General features: G+C 44.1%; 1 protein-coding gene across 1 annotated transcript; it reads left to right on the forward strand.

Annotated features, from left to right (window-relative positions):
• Positions 1–3,027: 3,027 nt before the first annotated feature.
• On the forward strand, positions 3,028–4,444 carry hoxa1a (homeobox A1a). Its single transcript, XM_076754906.1, has 2 exons — positions 3,028–3,640; positions 4,065–4,444. Exons 1-2 carry the CDS (start codon positions 3,034–3,036, stop codon positions 4,442–4,444), a joined length of 987 nt encoding a protein of 328 aa, XP_076611021.1. The 5' UTR covers positions 3,028–3,033.
• The last annotated feature ends 14,306 nt before the right edge of the window (positions 4,445–18,750 follow it).

The following is an 18,750-nucleotide window of genomic DNA, read 5'->3' on the forward strand; positions in this document are numbered from 1 at the left end:
TTTTATAGCTTGTTTAAACACGGCTCTGGCTCGGCGACAGCGGCAGCATGCAGTAGCTGCCTGTTATGAGGCTGCACACTTCTGCCAGTGTGTTAAAAGTAGCACAAACTCAAAACAGACTACTTCTGGGTTAGATCCTTATTTATCAACCATACATTTACTAAAAATAGCTGCAGAGAGAGGTTCATTATGCAATATCTGGCTTACTTTAGCAAGGGAGTTGGTACGTTTTGGGGGGATTTTTCAGCTTTATGGAGCAGTAGAAAGTCTTGGAGGTCAATATGGGGATTATGAATGGTCTTGCTCTATTGTATTGCACTTGAGTTGACTTATGGGAATCAGATATATTAGCTCATTCACAGCTTGACTCAATAGGTTATTTCACCACAGCAGCTTTGTGTGCGGGAACAGCAAAAACAACCACCGGTTGCGACGCCGGCCTGCCCGGATCGATTCAGAAACTCATCTCCACGCGCGAAATTCATAAGACCAAGAGTTCAGCGGCGGTTATCGAATAATCTGGAAGCCATAAGCAGCCCATCGACTGGCTGAACATTAGCCTACTGGTTAACTGGAGTGTGTGTGTGTGTGTGTGTGTGTGTGTGTGTGTGTGTGTGTGTGTGTGTGTGTGTGTGTTTAAGGAGCAGTGTAGAGGGGTAAAAGCGGGGGAGGGGCAGATACTCTACACTCCTACACTCCAGCACCCGGTGACTAACCGCGGGGCCAGTATAACCAAATCATTCCGAGACAGCGCGCCCTTTCTGCGCACACATGTGTTCACACAAAGAGCCAAGAAGGCTCCAAGGCCTGGCGAAGTTTCCACAGGCAGGCAAGCCAATGATCCACTGCGCCCACTCATTACTGTTGCAGAGGAGGCTAAGGGAAGAGAGGAGGGGTCGAGGGGGTGGTATTGACCCCACTGCGCTTTTTTTCACTGGTGGGAATTTCGCATCACAACTTCCCTTTCTGTATTATTCCATGAGTTGAAATGTATGAAAACTTTCAAGTATCAAATTTGAAAAGACGGTCACGTGTATTTTAGTCTGGCAACTCGTATTTAATCCGACTTACATGTTAGCCTAAAGGGAGTGGAAGAAGTATTCAGATATCCTTTACTTAAGGAAAAGTAGCGGTAACACACTGTGCAAACACTCAATATCAAAGAAGTCATGTTAAAAATCAATCAAATCAAAATCAAAATAGTAAATATGAAAACATAAGGCAGCAGAATGCCCCCCCCCAAAAAAAAGACATGAGATCATTATTACTGATGAAATGCAAGCAGCATTTTAATCATGCAGCTGGTCGAGGTGGTGTTAAATTCTGCATATACTGATGAGTATCATTTCCTAAAGTTATCATCAAGTTAATATCTGAAAAGTAACTATAGCCATCAGATAAATAAAGCAGAGTAAAAGGTACGCCATTCCTCCTTCCTAAAGTACAAACACCTGATAGTTGTACATAACTACATTATTACTTTCCACCACCACATCTATCTATCTATCTATCTATCTATCTATCTATCTATCTATCTATCTATCTATCTATCTATCTATCTATCTATCTGCCTGTCTGTCTGTCTGTCTGTCTGTCTCTGGGAATACTGTCGTCATACATTTATAAACACACTGTACGGAGCATTTTGGGTGTTGGACCACATACGGCCAACGGGGGCGCTCATCCATCCATGTGATCCTCTCTTCCTTCCTCCTCCCTCCCCTTTCTTTTCCTTCCTCAGTGACAGGTTGGCCCTGCACTCTGCTATCGCTATACTGCAGCTCTCCCACGCACACTCTCCCCGCTGCTCTGGCTGCTTTCCCTTTCTTCCCAGCGCAGCTTTCTGTGGCCATTAATTTCTCCAACAGCTTTATTTGATGAACTTAACAGGATAATCAGCCCACACTCGCACCTCGGGCTATATGGGCGCATTAGCTCCACGACGGGCCGCGCATTATCAGATCATTTGATCACTATACATGCATAATGAATACATGTGGGAGTGAAATCAGAGTAGATAGCAGACCCCCATGACCCTGGGAGGGAAAAAATTAATACCACATCATCTTAATGTTTAATGTGTTGTCTTGTCGTTACGTCACCTGTGACCTCCTGGCAAGTACTGAAGCAGCCAAACATAATGCGACCCTGATAGGCAGCAAAGTTAGATTAAAAAAAGAAAGCCCTCTGAGACTGAACTGGAGTACTTTCTGCTTGTGTCAGGAGTGAAGCCTTTCTCCATCCTCATGTCACACTGTGACAATATTTGCTAAGCAAATCCCTCGCAGTGTTAAAGCGTGAAACACTCCGCATTGGAATGGGACACTGAGAGCCCACCATAGCCTGTGGCGGTGGCACACAAACACACACTATCCAGCTATCCATCCATCCCGCAGAGAATGACACTATTATTTGTGGGACATCACGGTTGTTATGCTCGAGAGAAGACAGACACACACGGAGGGCACACGCACAACCGCGTGCGCGCATGAGCACGAACACAAACATGCACGCACACCTATTCTCCTCTCTATTCCAAAAATACCGTACCTGAGGTCAGAGGGCTGGGTCGTCCTCGTGAAGAGGTTGCAAAGGGTAAACCGTTCATCTTTTCCCGGGCAGGAGAGTGCACAGCGGGGGTTAGAAGACGATGTGCTTGCCGTTCCCCGCTCTTCAAGCGACCCCGGAGCTGTCCACCGTCGTCTGCCTCCCAGCTCATTGTTTGCTCGGCCAATACATTAGTGGCGACGCGCGTCACCTTGATCGACGAGCGCCTGGAATTTAAATAGCCACTCAAACACCAATCTGTCACCGGCTAAGGGGATAAGGACAAGTACCTCACTGGCTGACCCGGGCCCACGTGACAGCACCCGTTCATTGATATCGGTCAGTGCGCTCCCCCTTCCTCCACTGATAGGGACAGAGTATAGGTAAAGGTTGGCACGGTCACTCAGGGTACGAGGGGAGAGAGGAAGAGATCAGAGGGTGTCTGATGAGCGGACGGTCCCTCGGCCCTGGTAGAACGATGCTACAATGAGCAGTTTCTTAGACTACTCGGTGATGAGCGGTGAAGGTGGCTCATGCTCTGTCAGGGCGTTCCACTCGGACCACGGGATTACAACTTTCCAGTCCTGTGCGGTCACTGTCAATAACTGCGGGGCAGATGACCGCTTCATGGCGAGCAGGGGTTCCCCTGACGGCATCCCTCACCAGACGGGGTCATACCAGTCTACTGCGAGCTCGCTGGGTCTCGCCTATGGGGCCCACCCGGCCTGCAGCTCCAGCTATGGACCCCAAACTTTCTGTTCTACGTATAACCATTACGCGCTGAACCAGGAAGTAGACTCCACAGCGGGATTCCCCCAGTGCGGCCCGCTGATGTACTCGGGTAATATTTCTTCCTCCATGGTCTCTCAGCATCGTCAAGGTTACAGCGCCGCCCCCCTGGGTCAGCTACAGTATGCCCACGCTGCCTATGGCAGCGGACACGAGCAAGCAACGCCCTTTCCTGGGTGCTCAAACCCGCTGTCACCACTGCACGCAGCTCACCTGGAAGCTTGCTGTTCACCTCTGTCTGAAAGCGCGTCTTCTGCACAGACCTTCGACTGGATGAAAGTCAAGAGGAACCCACCAAAAACAGGTGGGTGCCAAGTTGAAACTGCAGCAATGGCACAAAGTGTAATTTCTATAAACACTCTGTCACTTAAAAGTAATATCAATTTTACGCATGAAATTTGAATACTTCCTGTGTGATTGTACCATCTCCATAGTTAGTTATGCTCTTTTATAGGAAAAGACTGAAGGCTGGGGATAACCCTTATTGTATGAGGTATTAGAATGTAGTGGCAGATGATATGTTTTAGTGTTATTGTAAACCTGTGGCGCATGTATTACAGCATGTTTATAGCTGACATGATTTGACTGCTGCGTAAAAGTTGCTTCTCGCTGCGTAAAAGTTGCTCCCAGGCACAAGCAATTGTCTCATACCTCATGCATGTTGTGAGAAGAGAACATGTTGGGTAACTGTTCTACAAATCCACGGTGATTTGTTTCTCCGTTTGCAGGCAGGTCCGGGGAGTACGGTTTCGGGGGTCAGCCGAACACCGTCCGGACCAACTTCACCACCAAGCAGCTGACGGAGCTGGAAAAGGAGTTTCACTTCAACAAGTACCTGACCCGTGCACGGCGCGTCGAGATCGCAGCCGCGCTGCAGCTGAATGAGACTCAGGTGAAAATCTGGTTCCAGAACCGAAGGATGAAGCAGAAGAAGAGGGAGAAAGAAGGGCTGCTGCCGGCCAAAGCTGCCTCCTCAGACCGGGGAGAGCGGATTCAAGAAAAAATGGACGATGCAGAGTCAGAGAAGTCTGTGTCAGCTCCCTCTACTCCATCTCCCACATCCTCCACGGTTTCTTCCACGGGAGCTGATCCTTACTCCTCCAACTAAAAACCAACTGCCTCTTTACCTCTTTGGGCCACAGGCGGCCTGTATATATCAAAGCTCATACACAGTGTATCAGAGTCAAAGTGCTGGTTGATAGGTGACATTTAGGATGAGTTAATGCACTATTTGGGACTTTGGACAATAATGTGGACAATTTCTGAGTCCTAGATATGTTTTATATGGTGTATTGTGTTCAGAAGAACGATGACATTGCTGTCCAAACAAACGCAGGCCATGGTTTAAAAAAATGTGTCCACTTTCGTTTGAAATCTGACGTCAAACACGCCACGACTATGATGGTGCAAAAGTTATTCAGTACCTTCCTCACACCTGCTCCTGACCTGTGCTGCAGAATGTGCCAATGTAAAGTCACAAAGCTGCACACACAAACAAATACCTCAAATAATGCCAAAGATGCGCGTCATGGCCACGGCCAGGCTGCTTGCACTGGATGTCGTCAATTAGGCATCAAACAATCAACGAGACGACCTCGTTTATTAATCGTTATAGACTACATTGTTATCGTACCTCCTTAATCCTTAATCACTGTCACCTCTGTGTTTGAGGCCTGTGTGTTTGTGTGTCGCGACTGTCTGAATGTCTATTGTGTGAGATTTGCATGATGCGTAATGCTTTCATGTATTAACAGCGGGATGCTGAGTTTTATCAGTTGGGGAACCGGTCGTGTGTGGCCATGTGTGTTCCAGGTGTGTGGCCATGTGTGTTCCAGGCTTTTATCTGTTATCTATTTAATCCAGTGGAGCACATACAAAATGTTTTGTCCAGAGAGACGTTTACGGGTCAATCATGTGTATTAAACTGCGTTTATCTCAAGTATTCCTGTGTCATTGCTGAGGGGAAGTGTTGGGAGAGACAGAATTAGACTTTTCAGATGATTTTAAAGCAAATCTTCCACCCAAGACCGCCCATCAGACATTCATTTTAAGCTCTACCGACAGGAAAGGAAAGCTCTGTCCATTTTCCCATCGTTTGAGAAGCCGCACGTGTCGCTTTTACGCGGAGCAGAGTCTCTAAATGTATGCGGCCGTGCGCGCTCCCGTCCCTGGGGTAAAGAGTTATTGGCATTATAAAGGCATGTTTATCCACGGAGGAGATGAGAGCGCGGACGTCAGCGTCATTTGTGATGACAACCTTATCGAGCTCTGGCCTCATTGAGGGGACAAAAAAGAAGCTCTATTGATTAAAACATCGAGGTTAGGCTATCGACAAGGATGGGGCTCCACTGGCCCTGTCAGCGTTAACTCCTCAGCTCCCCAAGTCACACGGAGGTGTCATCGTCCCCACCTGATGACACGATGAACAGTGAAAACTTGCAGCAGTGCACAGTCAGCTACATAACTTTGATTTACCGACAGATATTATTTTAAGTTTTGCTATATTTACGCCTGATTTGTAAATCTGTTCTTGAAGGATATTGAATTTTAAGCGGAAAAACTCTCATGTTGTCTTTAAAACCAATTTAGATTATAAGTGGAATAATATGCACTGGACTAAAAACTTAAAGTTTTGTTTAGTATTATTTCACATTTCAGGTTCAAGGTAGCTTCTATCCTCCGTCCAATTTCCAAACTAAAAAAAAAGGGGGGGTCCTGATTCTCTTGCTGTTTTGATTCCTGGTGTGCAGCCGGCGAGTCCATCTTACCATAAAAGGGCAAACACCGCCAAAAGAGCCATGATTAATGAGCGACGTTCACCTTTACCTTGGATCCACCTGCAGGAGCTGCTCTATTGGAGCTGTGGAGACCTGCTGAGGCTGCAGCGCAGGCTGCTCAGCCTAATTCAGCAACAGCAAGCATGGAAAAAGAGAGTAAGTCATGTAGCCGACCTCTGTTTTATTCATCACACCTCTAGTATATTCTCTGTCGACATTGTCATGTATTGTTGTTTCTGGTATTTTTCTACATTCAGTGAATGATTTGTATGAAACGTGTGACAAGGTTGGTTTGGTAACTGCAGACGCCCTCATTTTGTTGTGAGAGGAGTTGTTTCGGTATAAATAGTGAATTATGTACACAGAGTTGTTGCTCAAGGGCCCCTCTGTGTTAGTCAGGCCAACCTGAATGAGTGTGAGCAAGAAGGAAAAAAAGATACGTATGTGCTCTGTCTCACAAAGTATTTTGTTTTAACAAAACAATTACAATAGCCTTGATTTTCAGTAAGAAGTCGGTAACAATGTAAATTAATGTTCACGTAACATCTATTTTTATTCTTCTAATAGCAGATTGTTGGGAATTGTTAAGGCAAAAAGAAAAGTAGTTAGATACGGTGGCCTTTTCTATCAGTATTTCTGCTTTTTGGTTAAACACACTTTAAATGATATGACAGGGCTACTGAGAAAGATTAGACCGATGAAAGCACGTGGATTAGATTTACATGCTGTATCCAAAGAATTTTATTCTTTTGACCTGTAATGGTCTAACATTATTTTGATCGAGGGAATATACATTTTTAAATGCTTAAATCAGGCTGTTTTAAAAGTCAGAGATATGGTCTAACTGAAAAAAACAAAACAAAAACAAAAACAAAAACATTTTGTTAAATTTTTAACAACTTATGATTTCACGGCGAGAACTGTAAAAATGTTCAGGAAAAATTAGTTCTCATCAAAACTCACCATAATATTACAGACTTTATATTTCTGGCTTTGTAACATATTAATTTCACTGCCTGATCTGCAAATGTAAAAGTTTTTAATTTAATTTTGATTGTGTTTACGAGCCTCGATAAAATATTAATCAGCAGCCTAATTCATCTCACATTTTCACAGTGACTCCTCTCATTCTGCACATCTGGCGTTTACCTGTTTTTGCTCGAAATTCCAAATTCACCTCTGTGCAACAGGGACTGACAACACTTTGGCACATAGTTGCTCATTTGGCCCCAGTTTCCAATTGAATTAATTTTTTTTCGAGTAGGTTTCCAAACCTGACAAGATTTTCCACATTAAATTAATTTAAATGCAGATTAAAAATGAAATTCTATTAGAGAATAAAACGAAGAGGAAGAGTTATTTTTTGTTTCATATTTCAATCAGTTATTAGCTCATTTAGATCAAACAATTCCACGTAAAATTAAAGCCTATCACTGTGTTCCTGGAGATCCCCATAAACGAACTTCTTACGGGAAGTTTAAGATGGACGGTTCTCCCTCCAGGCCCCTGTGCGCTATGCAGGGGCCACAAAGAGAGGATTAGAAACGCAGCTGATCTTCAAAAGAGACCCCGGGGTCAATCCTCGGTCACAGTTTGAGTTTGTTGTCCCAGCACCACCCACATAAACAACAGTTTACAGACCACACCAGGCAAACAAGCAGCTCAACAATGCAGTCACAGTCCAGCTCCGACGGCCTGTTTGACCAAAACACATTCAGAGTCTTTGCTAAATGCTAAGAAGAACCTCAACAGGACGTTTTCAGTGGCCCGACCAACAGAATCTGCCTGATGGTTCCCATTAGGGCCTTCAGATAAACACATGGACGATGACAGATGTTTGACGAAAACCATTAAGGCTTTGTGAAGGAGGAGAAGATGTTTAAAGCGTCTGACTTTAAGGGGGTGACACAGAAATTCGATGCAGTCATTTGGTGTCCTTGATGCGGCTTAATATAGACGTGCGCCCTGTGCCAACTAGACATTTGGGCCATGGAAACGATCGGAACACAACATATGAAAAATGACTGTGACTTTGACGGTCAGATGAACTTATTGTGCACTTAAAACAGCTCCGGCAACGGAAAGAATTTTTAGGCTAGTCCTTTGACAAACAGGCAAACAGTGAATCTCTAATTGAACGTTATTAACGTGCATGATAATTTTAAAACATGTTGGGGAAATAAGGAGTGAAAATTCTGATTCAGAAACTTCATATACTAACCTAAAATACCAATGATGCAAGTAGGTTATACTTCATACAATCAAATGAACATTCCAGATGAAACAGGAATATAATTTAAAATAATATTTAACAAAGGTCATTTCCAGTATAGAATTACAAGAAACAAATCTCATTTAGAAACATACATTTTAAATATCAGCATGTGAATAGGAAAATCTGTTTCGGTTAAAAAAAAGGCTGATTTTTGAATTTCTAATGTTTTTTGTTATGTTTTTGAATTCTTTATGTTCTTCTGCATTTTTTGTGCAAATGCGAGCTCATAGAAGCACTTAAAAAAATGTAACATCAATTACCAAGAAATGAGATTCTCCAAAATTTAAAAGCACATTTATTGTATGTCAGATGTCTCCAGGCCTATATTTTCTTATGTTTACATTTTTCTTGTCCACATGAGTAGCTTTGACGGGCTTCTATTTAGGTACTAAATTATTCAAGATATCAATAATGTCTTAATTATGATGGAGTATTTTTATTTTGGAGGATGCTGGGGACCATTTCACCTCCCCAACTCTTTTATTCTGAACCTGAATCCATGCTGTGAAGGACTCTGTCTTCACAGGGTGCTGCAATAGTTTACTGTCTGTGGCTAAAAAACAAAGACTGTAGAAATCCTTTCCTGAGACGTCACACAGCGTGCGCCCTCCTTAAAACACTGTTTTTCTCCAGCAGCAAACAGTGGACGGACAAAGATGCAAAGCTGACAACAAGGCTCATAGGCCTTCACCTGAGAGTGGACAGGTATTTGCAAAACCACGCACACACACACACACACACACACACACACACACACATACAGAAATGCAGTGACAGGATGGTTTTACTTGTTCATGAACAAATGCAAATACAGGTGTTGGAGGATGTGAAGATCAGGGACAGGTTTACGCATGCAAGCATAGCAGCAAACACACACACACACACACACACACACACACACACACTCAGCAGAGAGTGAGACAGAAACAGAGAGGAAATACGTTTAAAAAAATGTTAGTGTCAAACTGATGCCTCTCCCTCAGAATTCTCACCTTGTTGATTTCATTTTCTCATTTTTCTTAGAGGCTTAAATGTATTTGTGTGTGTGTGTGTGTGTGTGTGTGTGTGTGTGTGAAAAAGACAGTGGAGAAGACCATAAAGTTCTCAGAGTATTACCTAAAAAGAGAAGGAAGCAAATGAGAAGGGTTTTGTAAAAGGAATAAATCCAGAGGCCCGGGTCGTTGTACCACCTATGGAAAATATCCATTTGGCACTGCCATCAAACCTCATTGACCAAAGCTTTTGAGGTTCAGCTTCATTTCTCCATTATAATAGAGAAATCTTCATGTCCTAAGCATTATGCAAGTGAGAGGTTCAGGGATGTGATCACAATATACTCAGTGTGTCCTCCAGGCCTCTGCAGTGACACCTGCACTGATCAGACTGCGCTCTTACACACAGATCCTAGTCCTTGGTGTCTTTGTGGTCAGCCATGGTCCTCTCAGACACTTTCTGCTCAGACAGAAAGTGCTGGAAGCCCAGAGAGACAGAGAGAGTCAGACAGACAGAAGTCACTCATCAGGGTAGTCGAGGTATTGGCACGTCTGCGCTCATTGACCACTCCCCTGTTGTGATTGGCAGCCAAAATGAATTCCTCCATCGACAGATGTGCGTCTCCATGTGCGATAAGGGGAAGGAGCCAATAGAGGGATTGACAGTATGATGGAGGAAGAGAAGGAGGGGAAAGACGGGAGAGATGACATCATGTGGTTAGTGGCTGTTTGTCGTGCATGTGTATGTGATCAAACAGTGAGTGAAGCAGTAAAGAGTGTGGTGGTGTTTAGTGTGAGGAAAGGCAGAGATTAGGTGTTAGGTTAGAGGCTGACTTTACATCCACGGCAGAACTCACCTCAAAGAGCTGTCTGCAGGTTTCTTTGAGCTCCGTTTGTCTGTTGAAGCAGTCCCACTTGGCCAAATGGAGTGACACAAAGACATGTGCACAGACGAGAGCACAGTCAGGGCGCTTTAGCAGGTCTGAGGCCCAGAGGAGGAGAGAGGACTGGGAGAAGGGCAGCGGTCTATCCATCACACATGTCCTGACCTCAGCTTGACCCCAACGTGGCAGCCAATGAGGCGCCCTCACAACCTAAAGAAAGCCCCCCCACCACACACACACACACACACACACACACAAACACAGACACAGACACCCACACATGCACTTATCTGCCCTCGCACACATGCATGCACGTACGTACGTACGCATGCGCACACACACAAGAGATCGGATGACACTGAGAGGAGTCTGGATGTGCTTTGTGTTGGCCATTGTTACCTCCCAGAATCCTTTGCTTTTTACATGACTAATGTGAGTACCAACACCTGACAGACAGGCTGTTCATCCCGTCTCTCTCACTTGCACACACACACACACACACACGCACGCACACGCACGCACGCACGCACGCACACACACACAATAGGTTTTCATTTCCTGGAGACTTACCTTAACCATAACCATAACCACTACTTGAAATGTCGCAACCCTAACCCTTGTGTGTGTGATGTCACAAATCACGCTCATATAGGCCCACTTTAAAACTGGATTTTAAATGAGCACAGAGAAAATTTCCACTTTCAGCAGATGAATGTGAAAACTAGTTTCAAGCTCGGCCCATGCATCATTCTGCAGAGTGAAGGTCAAACATTCAACTGTAGGAACAAGAAGAAAAACATGTTTCTGATTGGAGGGGGACTTTAACATTAAGCAGAAAGGAGGATAATTAGATAAAGAGAAGAGGAAGAGTTACAGATAGATTTTTGGGCTTCTGAGTCAGTGCTATTTGGATTGTAGAACAAAACAGTTGCAACTCAACACTGAAATTGTTCAGAAGTGAAGTACTTCTATGTTTGACCTGTGTTTTATTTACATGTGGGCTCTCTCGAGGCTTTTTTCCCCCCACAAGGTGTGTTTTCCAATTCCAGTTCTGTTTTTGGTATATCAAGGCACAATTCAACTTTAAAATAAATGTCCACACAAATAACACCCTTATAACACCATTTACAAACAAATGTCTACATTCTACTATTAATTGCAAATACATGGTTCTGAGCAGATGCATCACAACAATGTGAGGACAATTTATCTACAAATTCAGATGATTTAATGTCTTACCAGATATCAAAAATAATTTCATTTTATACTTAAAGCAGTTAATCTATACAATCTTCTCTTTGACAGCTGAATATAATCTTAGGACAATAAAAGTCCTCTGCTCTTCTGCATAATAATGGCTGACATCACCTGCCGTATACTGTATATCGCAGTGGTTGGCAAGTCACTTAAAAGAAAATAAGTTATTACATATTTCTCATTGAAAACTTAATAACTCATTACACAACATCAAAAATGATTAGTTACATTACTTAATACATTACTTTTATTGCTCAGCACACCTCCATCAAAGGCCCCTTTACATAACTTCTTAGTCATGTCACATACTGTATTCTGCATTTAACAGATGTAGAGACAGCAAATGAAAGAAGACATGGTAGTTTTACAAGCAGACGGACTAATGTTAGGAGGTTTTCACTGGCCAGCAATTGGCAACTTTGTCTTAGCTTGGTGAGGTGTCATCTTCAAATGAAGACTAACTAACAGAATGCAGGTTAAGTAATTGGTGGCTATGTGACTGAAAATTTCTATCACAGTACTTTGTTTTTGTTTATTTGTGATGGTACTATATCACAGTATCACAAAAATAAAAGGGATACTCCATTCAAAACATGCTTCTACCTCTTTTAACCCTATTAACAATGTAAGGCAACACATCTTATGAAAGAAGAAATTGTATTAAAAAAAAAAGATGGATGTGTTTATTGGCTCCAAATAGGAATGAAAATGAGGTATAAGCCTACATGTGTTCTGAAAGGAGTAACCTGCCTCATGATGCTGGTTAATTAGTAAATATAATGTGATAAGGGGGAGACAAGGGGGAGCGTTAGGCATCCCAACAGCATTTATTCGGCCAAAGCAGCACACAGCAGAGGGAGATTTCCTCTAACAACAAAAACCAGCTGAGCTTGTGTGTGTGGAGATAACGTTAGCTCTAACTGTGCCAGACGCCACAGAAAGTTACATGAAAAAACATGTTCCCACATCCAACCACCTACTCTGGTTATTTAACTGGCTTCAAATGAGGTTTAACATTCACACAGATTCTCTTGACTGACCCTGAGTATCAAACACAGCAATACTGCTCCAGCGTGTGGGTACACAGTAGATGCTACCAACCACATTAGCTGCGGAACGTGCTAACACCAAATGCAACACGCTAACCAGCAAAATAAACAGTAAAGGAACATAAAAATGTCAAACTATGTAAAAAAAATAACTCATAAAAACTCATCTGTTCCTTGTCAAACCAAGACAAAAAGAAGGCAGACACACGTACTGTATATACTGAGGTTTTGCATGCACAGTTGTGGCTTTTGTTATGCATGTTGTAATTTTCTTACTGAACCAAAGATGCAAGACTAACTCGAAGCAAAAACATAAGCCCAAACCCTGAACTGCATAGCAAGCAACAAACAGCCTTTCCTGAGTGCTTGTCAATAAGCAAGTACAGCCTGAGCCAAGTCTTTGATATGAAGGACCTGAGCCTTTGGTCTCATGAATAACTAGACAGGTGAAGTACCATGTGTTAAAATGGACTCGAGGAGATAATTGCTAACATATCACTGAGCGAAACGCATAACTACAGTCACTGCTTTCACACACAGACACACACAACTCCAGGGCAGAAGAAAGGTTTCAGCACCTCAGATTAAACGTCTCCATGTCAGGGAGAGTATGGAGATGTGTGAGCGCTCGGGGCGATGTGCAGCAATGGTCGGGACGTTTGAGCCTACCTGACACCGTTTTACCTGAAAACTACCTGTCAGCCTTCCCCATAGGAAAAGAAATGGTGCTCACGTGCGTTGTGACAGAAGACCATTGGAAACACAATATGGGAGGGATTAGGGAGCAATTTGTGTGCTAACTGACACAAAATGGAGCGCTCAGCTTCTTTGATGGTTGCTGACAAGAGCTATTAGACCAGGTCACACCAAGAAATGTTGATGAATTCCAGCAAAATTCGATATACTTGTTACACTTGTCTAGATTTCTTGAAGTGTTTTGACTGATGCGTTAGAGCATTTATGATATTAATATGAGTAATTGAAATGAACATATTTCAACCACTTTGATCCATTTGATGAGCGCCGACATTCAGAGGCAATGTCAAGTTTATTGTTCCCGAATACTCGAGTGCTTCAGCGCAGTTTAGGAGTTTTTCGATTCCAGAAATTACACACGCACAGCTGTAAAGCCAGCATGGACGTAAAAACAGGCAGTGTTAATACAGCAGCTTGTTATTGTAAAGAATGAAGGAGATGTTTCAGTGACAGATGTACGGTTTAGTGTAACTCTAAGCTTCTCGTTTGTACACGCCTTGAGGCACATCACACTGTGGGAGTCTGAGAAGCAGAGTGAAACTATGCAATGATAGGCTGCCTGTCCCCTTTAGGCAAAGAGCTGTCTAGAGTTGAATCTCCAGCACTAGTAACAGTAAGCTTAGCAAGACAAATTGATTCTAAAAAAAAAATCTTTGAGATACTGTATGTTTAAACACGCTAGTTAAAAGCGTCTTATCATTTTGTTGGAGTTGAGACGCTGACAGAGCAGCAGTGGGCATCACATCATTCTATGAAAACCACGATGTTGTGAATGTGCAAGTCTTCCTAATTTTTATGTTTGTTTTGTATTACAGTCATGCTTCTGCACTGTTATACCCTGAGAGGTGACCACGGCCTCCTTGCAGTCCCCCTTGCAATATGCTGAGCTCTCACATTTATGATGCCCTATGAATTAAAGTGGTGTTTGGTGCAAAATGGACTATAAACGTTCCATTCTAAAATTACAGTATTCATTAAAAACAATAAGTAAACAAACAAAGATGCACAGAGTTGAGACAGGCAGAGATGGAAGCTGGGATGCACCCAGCAGCATCCCTCCAGAGGACAAGACAGACAAGCTAATCTTCAGCAGTGACTTCTCAGATGTCTCAGAATGGAACCTTGATGGAGGTCGTGAGCCAGACAACATGGCTTCCTCCATCTCAGGCTTTCCTCCTAGTTCTCCTGTCTCCCCATTGACAGACCTGGAATCTGATTATGAGGGCACTAACTCAAAGTGCTGGTGTCTAGGCTAAGCCTTTCACCAAGGTCCACAAAGATATGGAAAAAGGGTTTCCCTCCATCCCGATGCTAGAGCAGAGCCTAGCAACCACCCTTCTCCCTTAGGCAACTTTCAACAGCAAGCACAAATCATCGCTGCTGACTCTTCTGGATCAAGTTTACACCCGTCTCTCTGACCAATCACACCAGTGTCCAGTCAGATTATTGCAGCTCAGAACAAACTCTTTCCACAGGGCCAGCACCAGGTGAGGTGAGCTGTGTAAACTTGTCCTGGCTTGGTGCCTTTATCCAGGATTATGGCACGGCAGACAATGGCAGAGAAATATTTGGCTTTACAAATCTCATCTTCTCCCTGTAATCAGACTGGAGCTGCTGGGTGCTCCAAAGTGCCAGAGCTCAACTGCATGAAGCTGTCAAGGAAGCAGAGAGGGTGAGGAGGCACACCTTATGGGGAACAGTTGTACCTCAGCCTCATCACTAGTGCAGAGATGCTCACTCCATGAAGAAGTGCGCTGCAATTGCTGCTGCAGCTGTGCCTCAGCACACAACTGCAGGCTCCAGCATGCATCTAGCCCAACCCACCCGCTGAACCTCCTCATACACAACAGTGTCAATGGCAATGATTGGCCGTTGGCCATTTATGCTCTCACTGATTATTTTATGGCTTCTTTGGCACAGACCCAGTGCCCACTGCTGCACACACAGAACACAGTGCAGCAGGTGCAAGTCGGTCACCTCCTCACGTTTTCATTAGCAGTAAATCAACACTTAAAATGTCCATTACTGACCATAAAGAATTGTCACTAATGTCCAATTCGTCAGGCTGAGCTATCTCAACAATGCCTGTTTCAGACTCAGAGTTTGAACACACAGGGCTGAAAACTGACACTGTTCCGATTGGTGTTCTTCAAGAAGGCCTTCTCGTGGGCGGTGATGAACAAGCACTCATTTCACAAAGTGGAGGAGAAGGGTATGAGCTGGCTGCAAACCATGTCAGCTGACACTCCACAGATGTACACACACACCCACTTGCAGAGCACTGCTCAGAGTGGCAAAGCCTGGTACTCATGACAACATGGATGCCAAGGCTAATTTCAAGAGGCCACATGCTCCAGTTCACCAGTGCCCCCCTGCCCCTTCACAGTTTCCGGGTGTGTGTCATCTCAGACAGAGATAACAGCCCTGACAGAAGACTGGTGGAGCTTCCAGGGAAGAAAGTGATCTCCTGAGTCCCCCTAGGAGAGGAAAATGAGGGGGTTCGTTCCCCTTACTAAGAAAACAGGCAGGAAGAGACCAACTTAGTCTCCGTTCAACAGGAACATTATGAAGTGGCCTTTCCACATGCTGACTATCAGACATGGAAAGCATACATCCTGGCAATTTGCTCACTTCCATCAACCTGAGAGATGCATATTTCCACATTACTCATTCCGAGGCACAGAAAATTCCTGCGTGTCTCCTTCCAAGGAGTACAATAGCAGTACAACAGGCTCCCATTCAGCTACTCAAGCTCTCTGTATGTTCTCCAAGTGTATGGAAATGGCACTGGAGCCATTACACAGGAAAGGGATCAGGGTTTTGTTCTACTTAGATGACCTAATCCTTATGGCCCCTTCCCAGGAGAAAGCTGCACCCCACACAGTGGAAGTTGTACAGCATCTGCAAAGACTTGGTTTTTCCCTAAACTGGCGAAAGAATTCTCTGCTCCCCACCAAGTCATTAATTTACCTGGGTGTGGAAATTAACTGCACCACCAGAGCAAGCCAGATGCACTAAACTCTCTGTCTGCTGTCATGTCTCGCTTCCCACAGGGTGATGACGGCGTTGTCAGTGATGCGTCTGCTAGGTATGATATCCGCAAGCCACATGGTTGTTCCTTTGTGACTCCAGAAGTGAAATCAAGACGTAGCTTGGTCATCTGCCCTTCCACCCAGTTAAGGCAAATGCTGCCATGCCCCTCTCACTGCTGCCAGACCTAGCATACTGGAAGCCCCCAGTGTTCTGTGGATGGAGGTTCCCCATGGGAGAGCAACATTACACATATCAGTGTGCACACGGTGCATCTTGCTTGGGCTGGGGTGGGATGTACGAGTCTCAGTTTATGGTGGGAAAATGGGAGGGTCTTCCATCATACCACATAAACTTTCTGGAGGTGTCCACAGTATTGAAAGTGCCAGAACACTTTGCTCTGCTGCTGACAAACAGACATGTTGTAGCTAGGACAGACAACATGCTGTTGTTGTTGCTGTTGCTGTGGCACACATCAACCGTCCAGGTGGCATAAGCACAGCCTGGCTGGAACTAGTCTGGAGCCTCCTGCCATGGCCACGTAACTAATTTTCATCTATGAGCTTCATTAAGAATGACTGGTTCCTGACAGAGGAAGGCGTATTGTGAGTAAGAGTGTTAATCTGATGACAGAGGTAGTGCCTGCACAAAATGTCTCTCACTTACATAGGAGGCTTATATATCACCACTGGATCTGAGGCTAGTTCTCACTTTGTGCTTAAGGGTAAGGCTTAAAGGCTTAAGGGTCTGTGTCAAATAGCTACAAAACTGATCAAAGCACAGAGAGTTTACTGACCCACACTCACTTTCACAGGGTAACTTTCTGTGCTGTCAAAAATGAAGCAAACAAGACAATGTTTTTTGTTGACACCGTGTCGAGGGAGTGTTGATCAGACCCTATGTCGTATTGGAATACGTTATTTTGAAGGTTTTTTTTTCCAGTGTTTTTTTGAAGTTCATTGCCCACCGTGAAATGCGAACATGTACCAGTTATATTTCGTCTTATCCAGAAGAAGAAGTCAGAATTCAACATAATTTGTGACTTTTTATACTAAAATAGAACAAATTAATATTACAGAAGAGAGGAGCTGCTCTGCCCTATAGATATCAACACATTGAATTAATTCAGACTAAGTTTAATATATCTTCAAAGCACTGGTATGGATGTAAAGATAAGACTGTCAGACTCTGGTACCGGACAAAAATTGAGAAACTCCCCACAAACCAGGTGAAACAGACTGAATAGCAAAGCAGACATATGTGATGTAGCCTATTTTGTGTCCATTTTATAAAGGTACTTGGTGTGTGTGTGAGTGTGTGTTAAATCCAGCTGACCTCTCTAATGCCACACGCTCACCTGCAGACAGCTGGACAGTCACCCTCGTCAACACCTCCCCCTCTTACTCCCCCTCACTCGTTATCATTTGAGCTCCGCAGAGACTCTTCTAATGACAGCGCTTGTCTATAACCTCGTCGTCACGGCTCGTGTACGTGTATGTGTTACTCTTTCTGTGTGTGTGTTTGTGCACTCGTATGGGTGCATGTTTGCCCTGTAATGACAGCGGCTGTCTATAACGGCTCGTCCTGGCAGGGATCATTCGGTCCGCCCTCTCTCCCACGTCCGCTGTCCGGTGTCACCCGTGTCCGGGTGGACGATGATGTGATCTTTAGTCCCCTCTGCGATCTATAGACTGGCATTTGGCTCAGGGAGCGTCCCCCGGCCTTGACATGCATGCTAAAGCTTGCCGCTGTTCTGCCGATATCCCCTGTGTCTGCCTTACCTCCCCCAACAGAAAGTTAACGCCAGCCAGCGCAATATTCCGATAGGCAGTATTAGATACTCGAGTGGCAGTTAGCCACTGAAGTTCGGGCCCCTGAAGGGAAAAGTATAGACAGTTTGTGTGTATGCATGAATGTCTGATGCAGTGTGTCTTTTGTTGTTGCACAGTAGCCGTTGCATGTGCAGAATTCAGTTTCATTTGTGCATAATATTAAAGAGCCATTTCATTTTGATTAGTTGCTAAATGTTTCAGCAGCTAATTGGAAAAGCTAACATGTGAGTGCATCGTTGACTGAGGTGAGGGGTTAAAGGGTATACCGTCAAGGATACCTGCGGCATGTAGTTAGATTTGTAGTAAAAATCTACGGATTTCTCACATTGATAGCACCACCACAGCACTAAATGGACGTGCTGCATGGGATCAGGCCATATCAGGCCTTAAAATACCCACAGTAATTGTGTTTAAATACTTTATTTACCTTGTGATAGTTACTCAGTGGATATGAGGCCATTCTGTGCGGTCAGCATGTTTACATTGTTTGATTAACTGGTAGAGAGAGGGAATGATAGTGTTCAGCTGGGTTTGCAGTGGAGATATCTTTGTTAGATGTGTG

Source organism: Chaetodon auriga, chromosome 17 (genome assembly GCF_051107435.1).
Source record: "Chaetodon auriga isolate fChaAug3 chromosome 17, fChaAug3.hap1, whole genome shotgun sequence".
In the NCBI taxonomy this organism is placed as follows: Eukaryota; Metazoa; Chordata; class Actinopteri; order Chaetodontiformes; family Chaetodontidae; genus Chaetodon; species Chaetodon auriga.

Excerpts from the sequence above, each read along its gene's own strand:
- hoxa1a (XM_076754906.1), top strand. The coding sequence starts at position 3,034 with ATGAGCAGTTTCTTAGACTACTCGGTGATGAGCGGTGAAGGTGGCTCA. Across the intron at positions 3,641-4,064 it reads GAGGAACCCACCAAAAACAG|GCAGGTCCGGGGAGTACGGT; the intron begins GTGGGTGCCAAG and ends CTCCGTTTGCAG.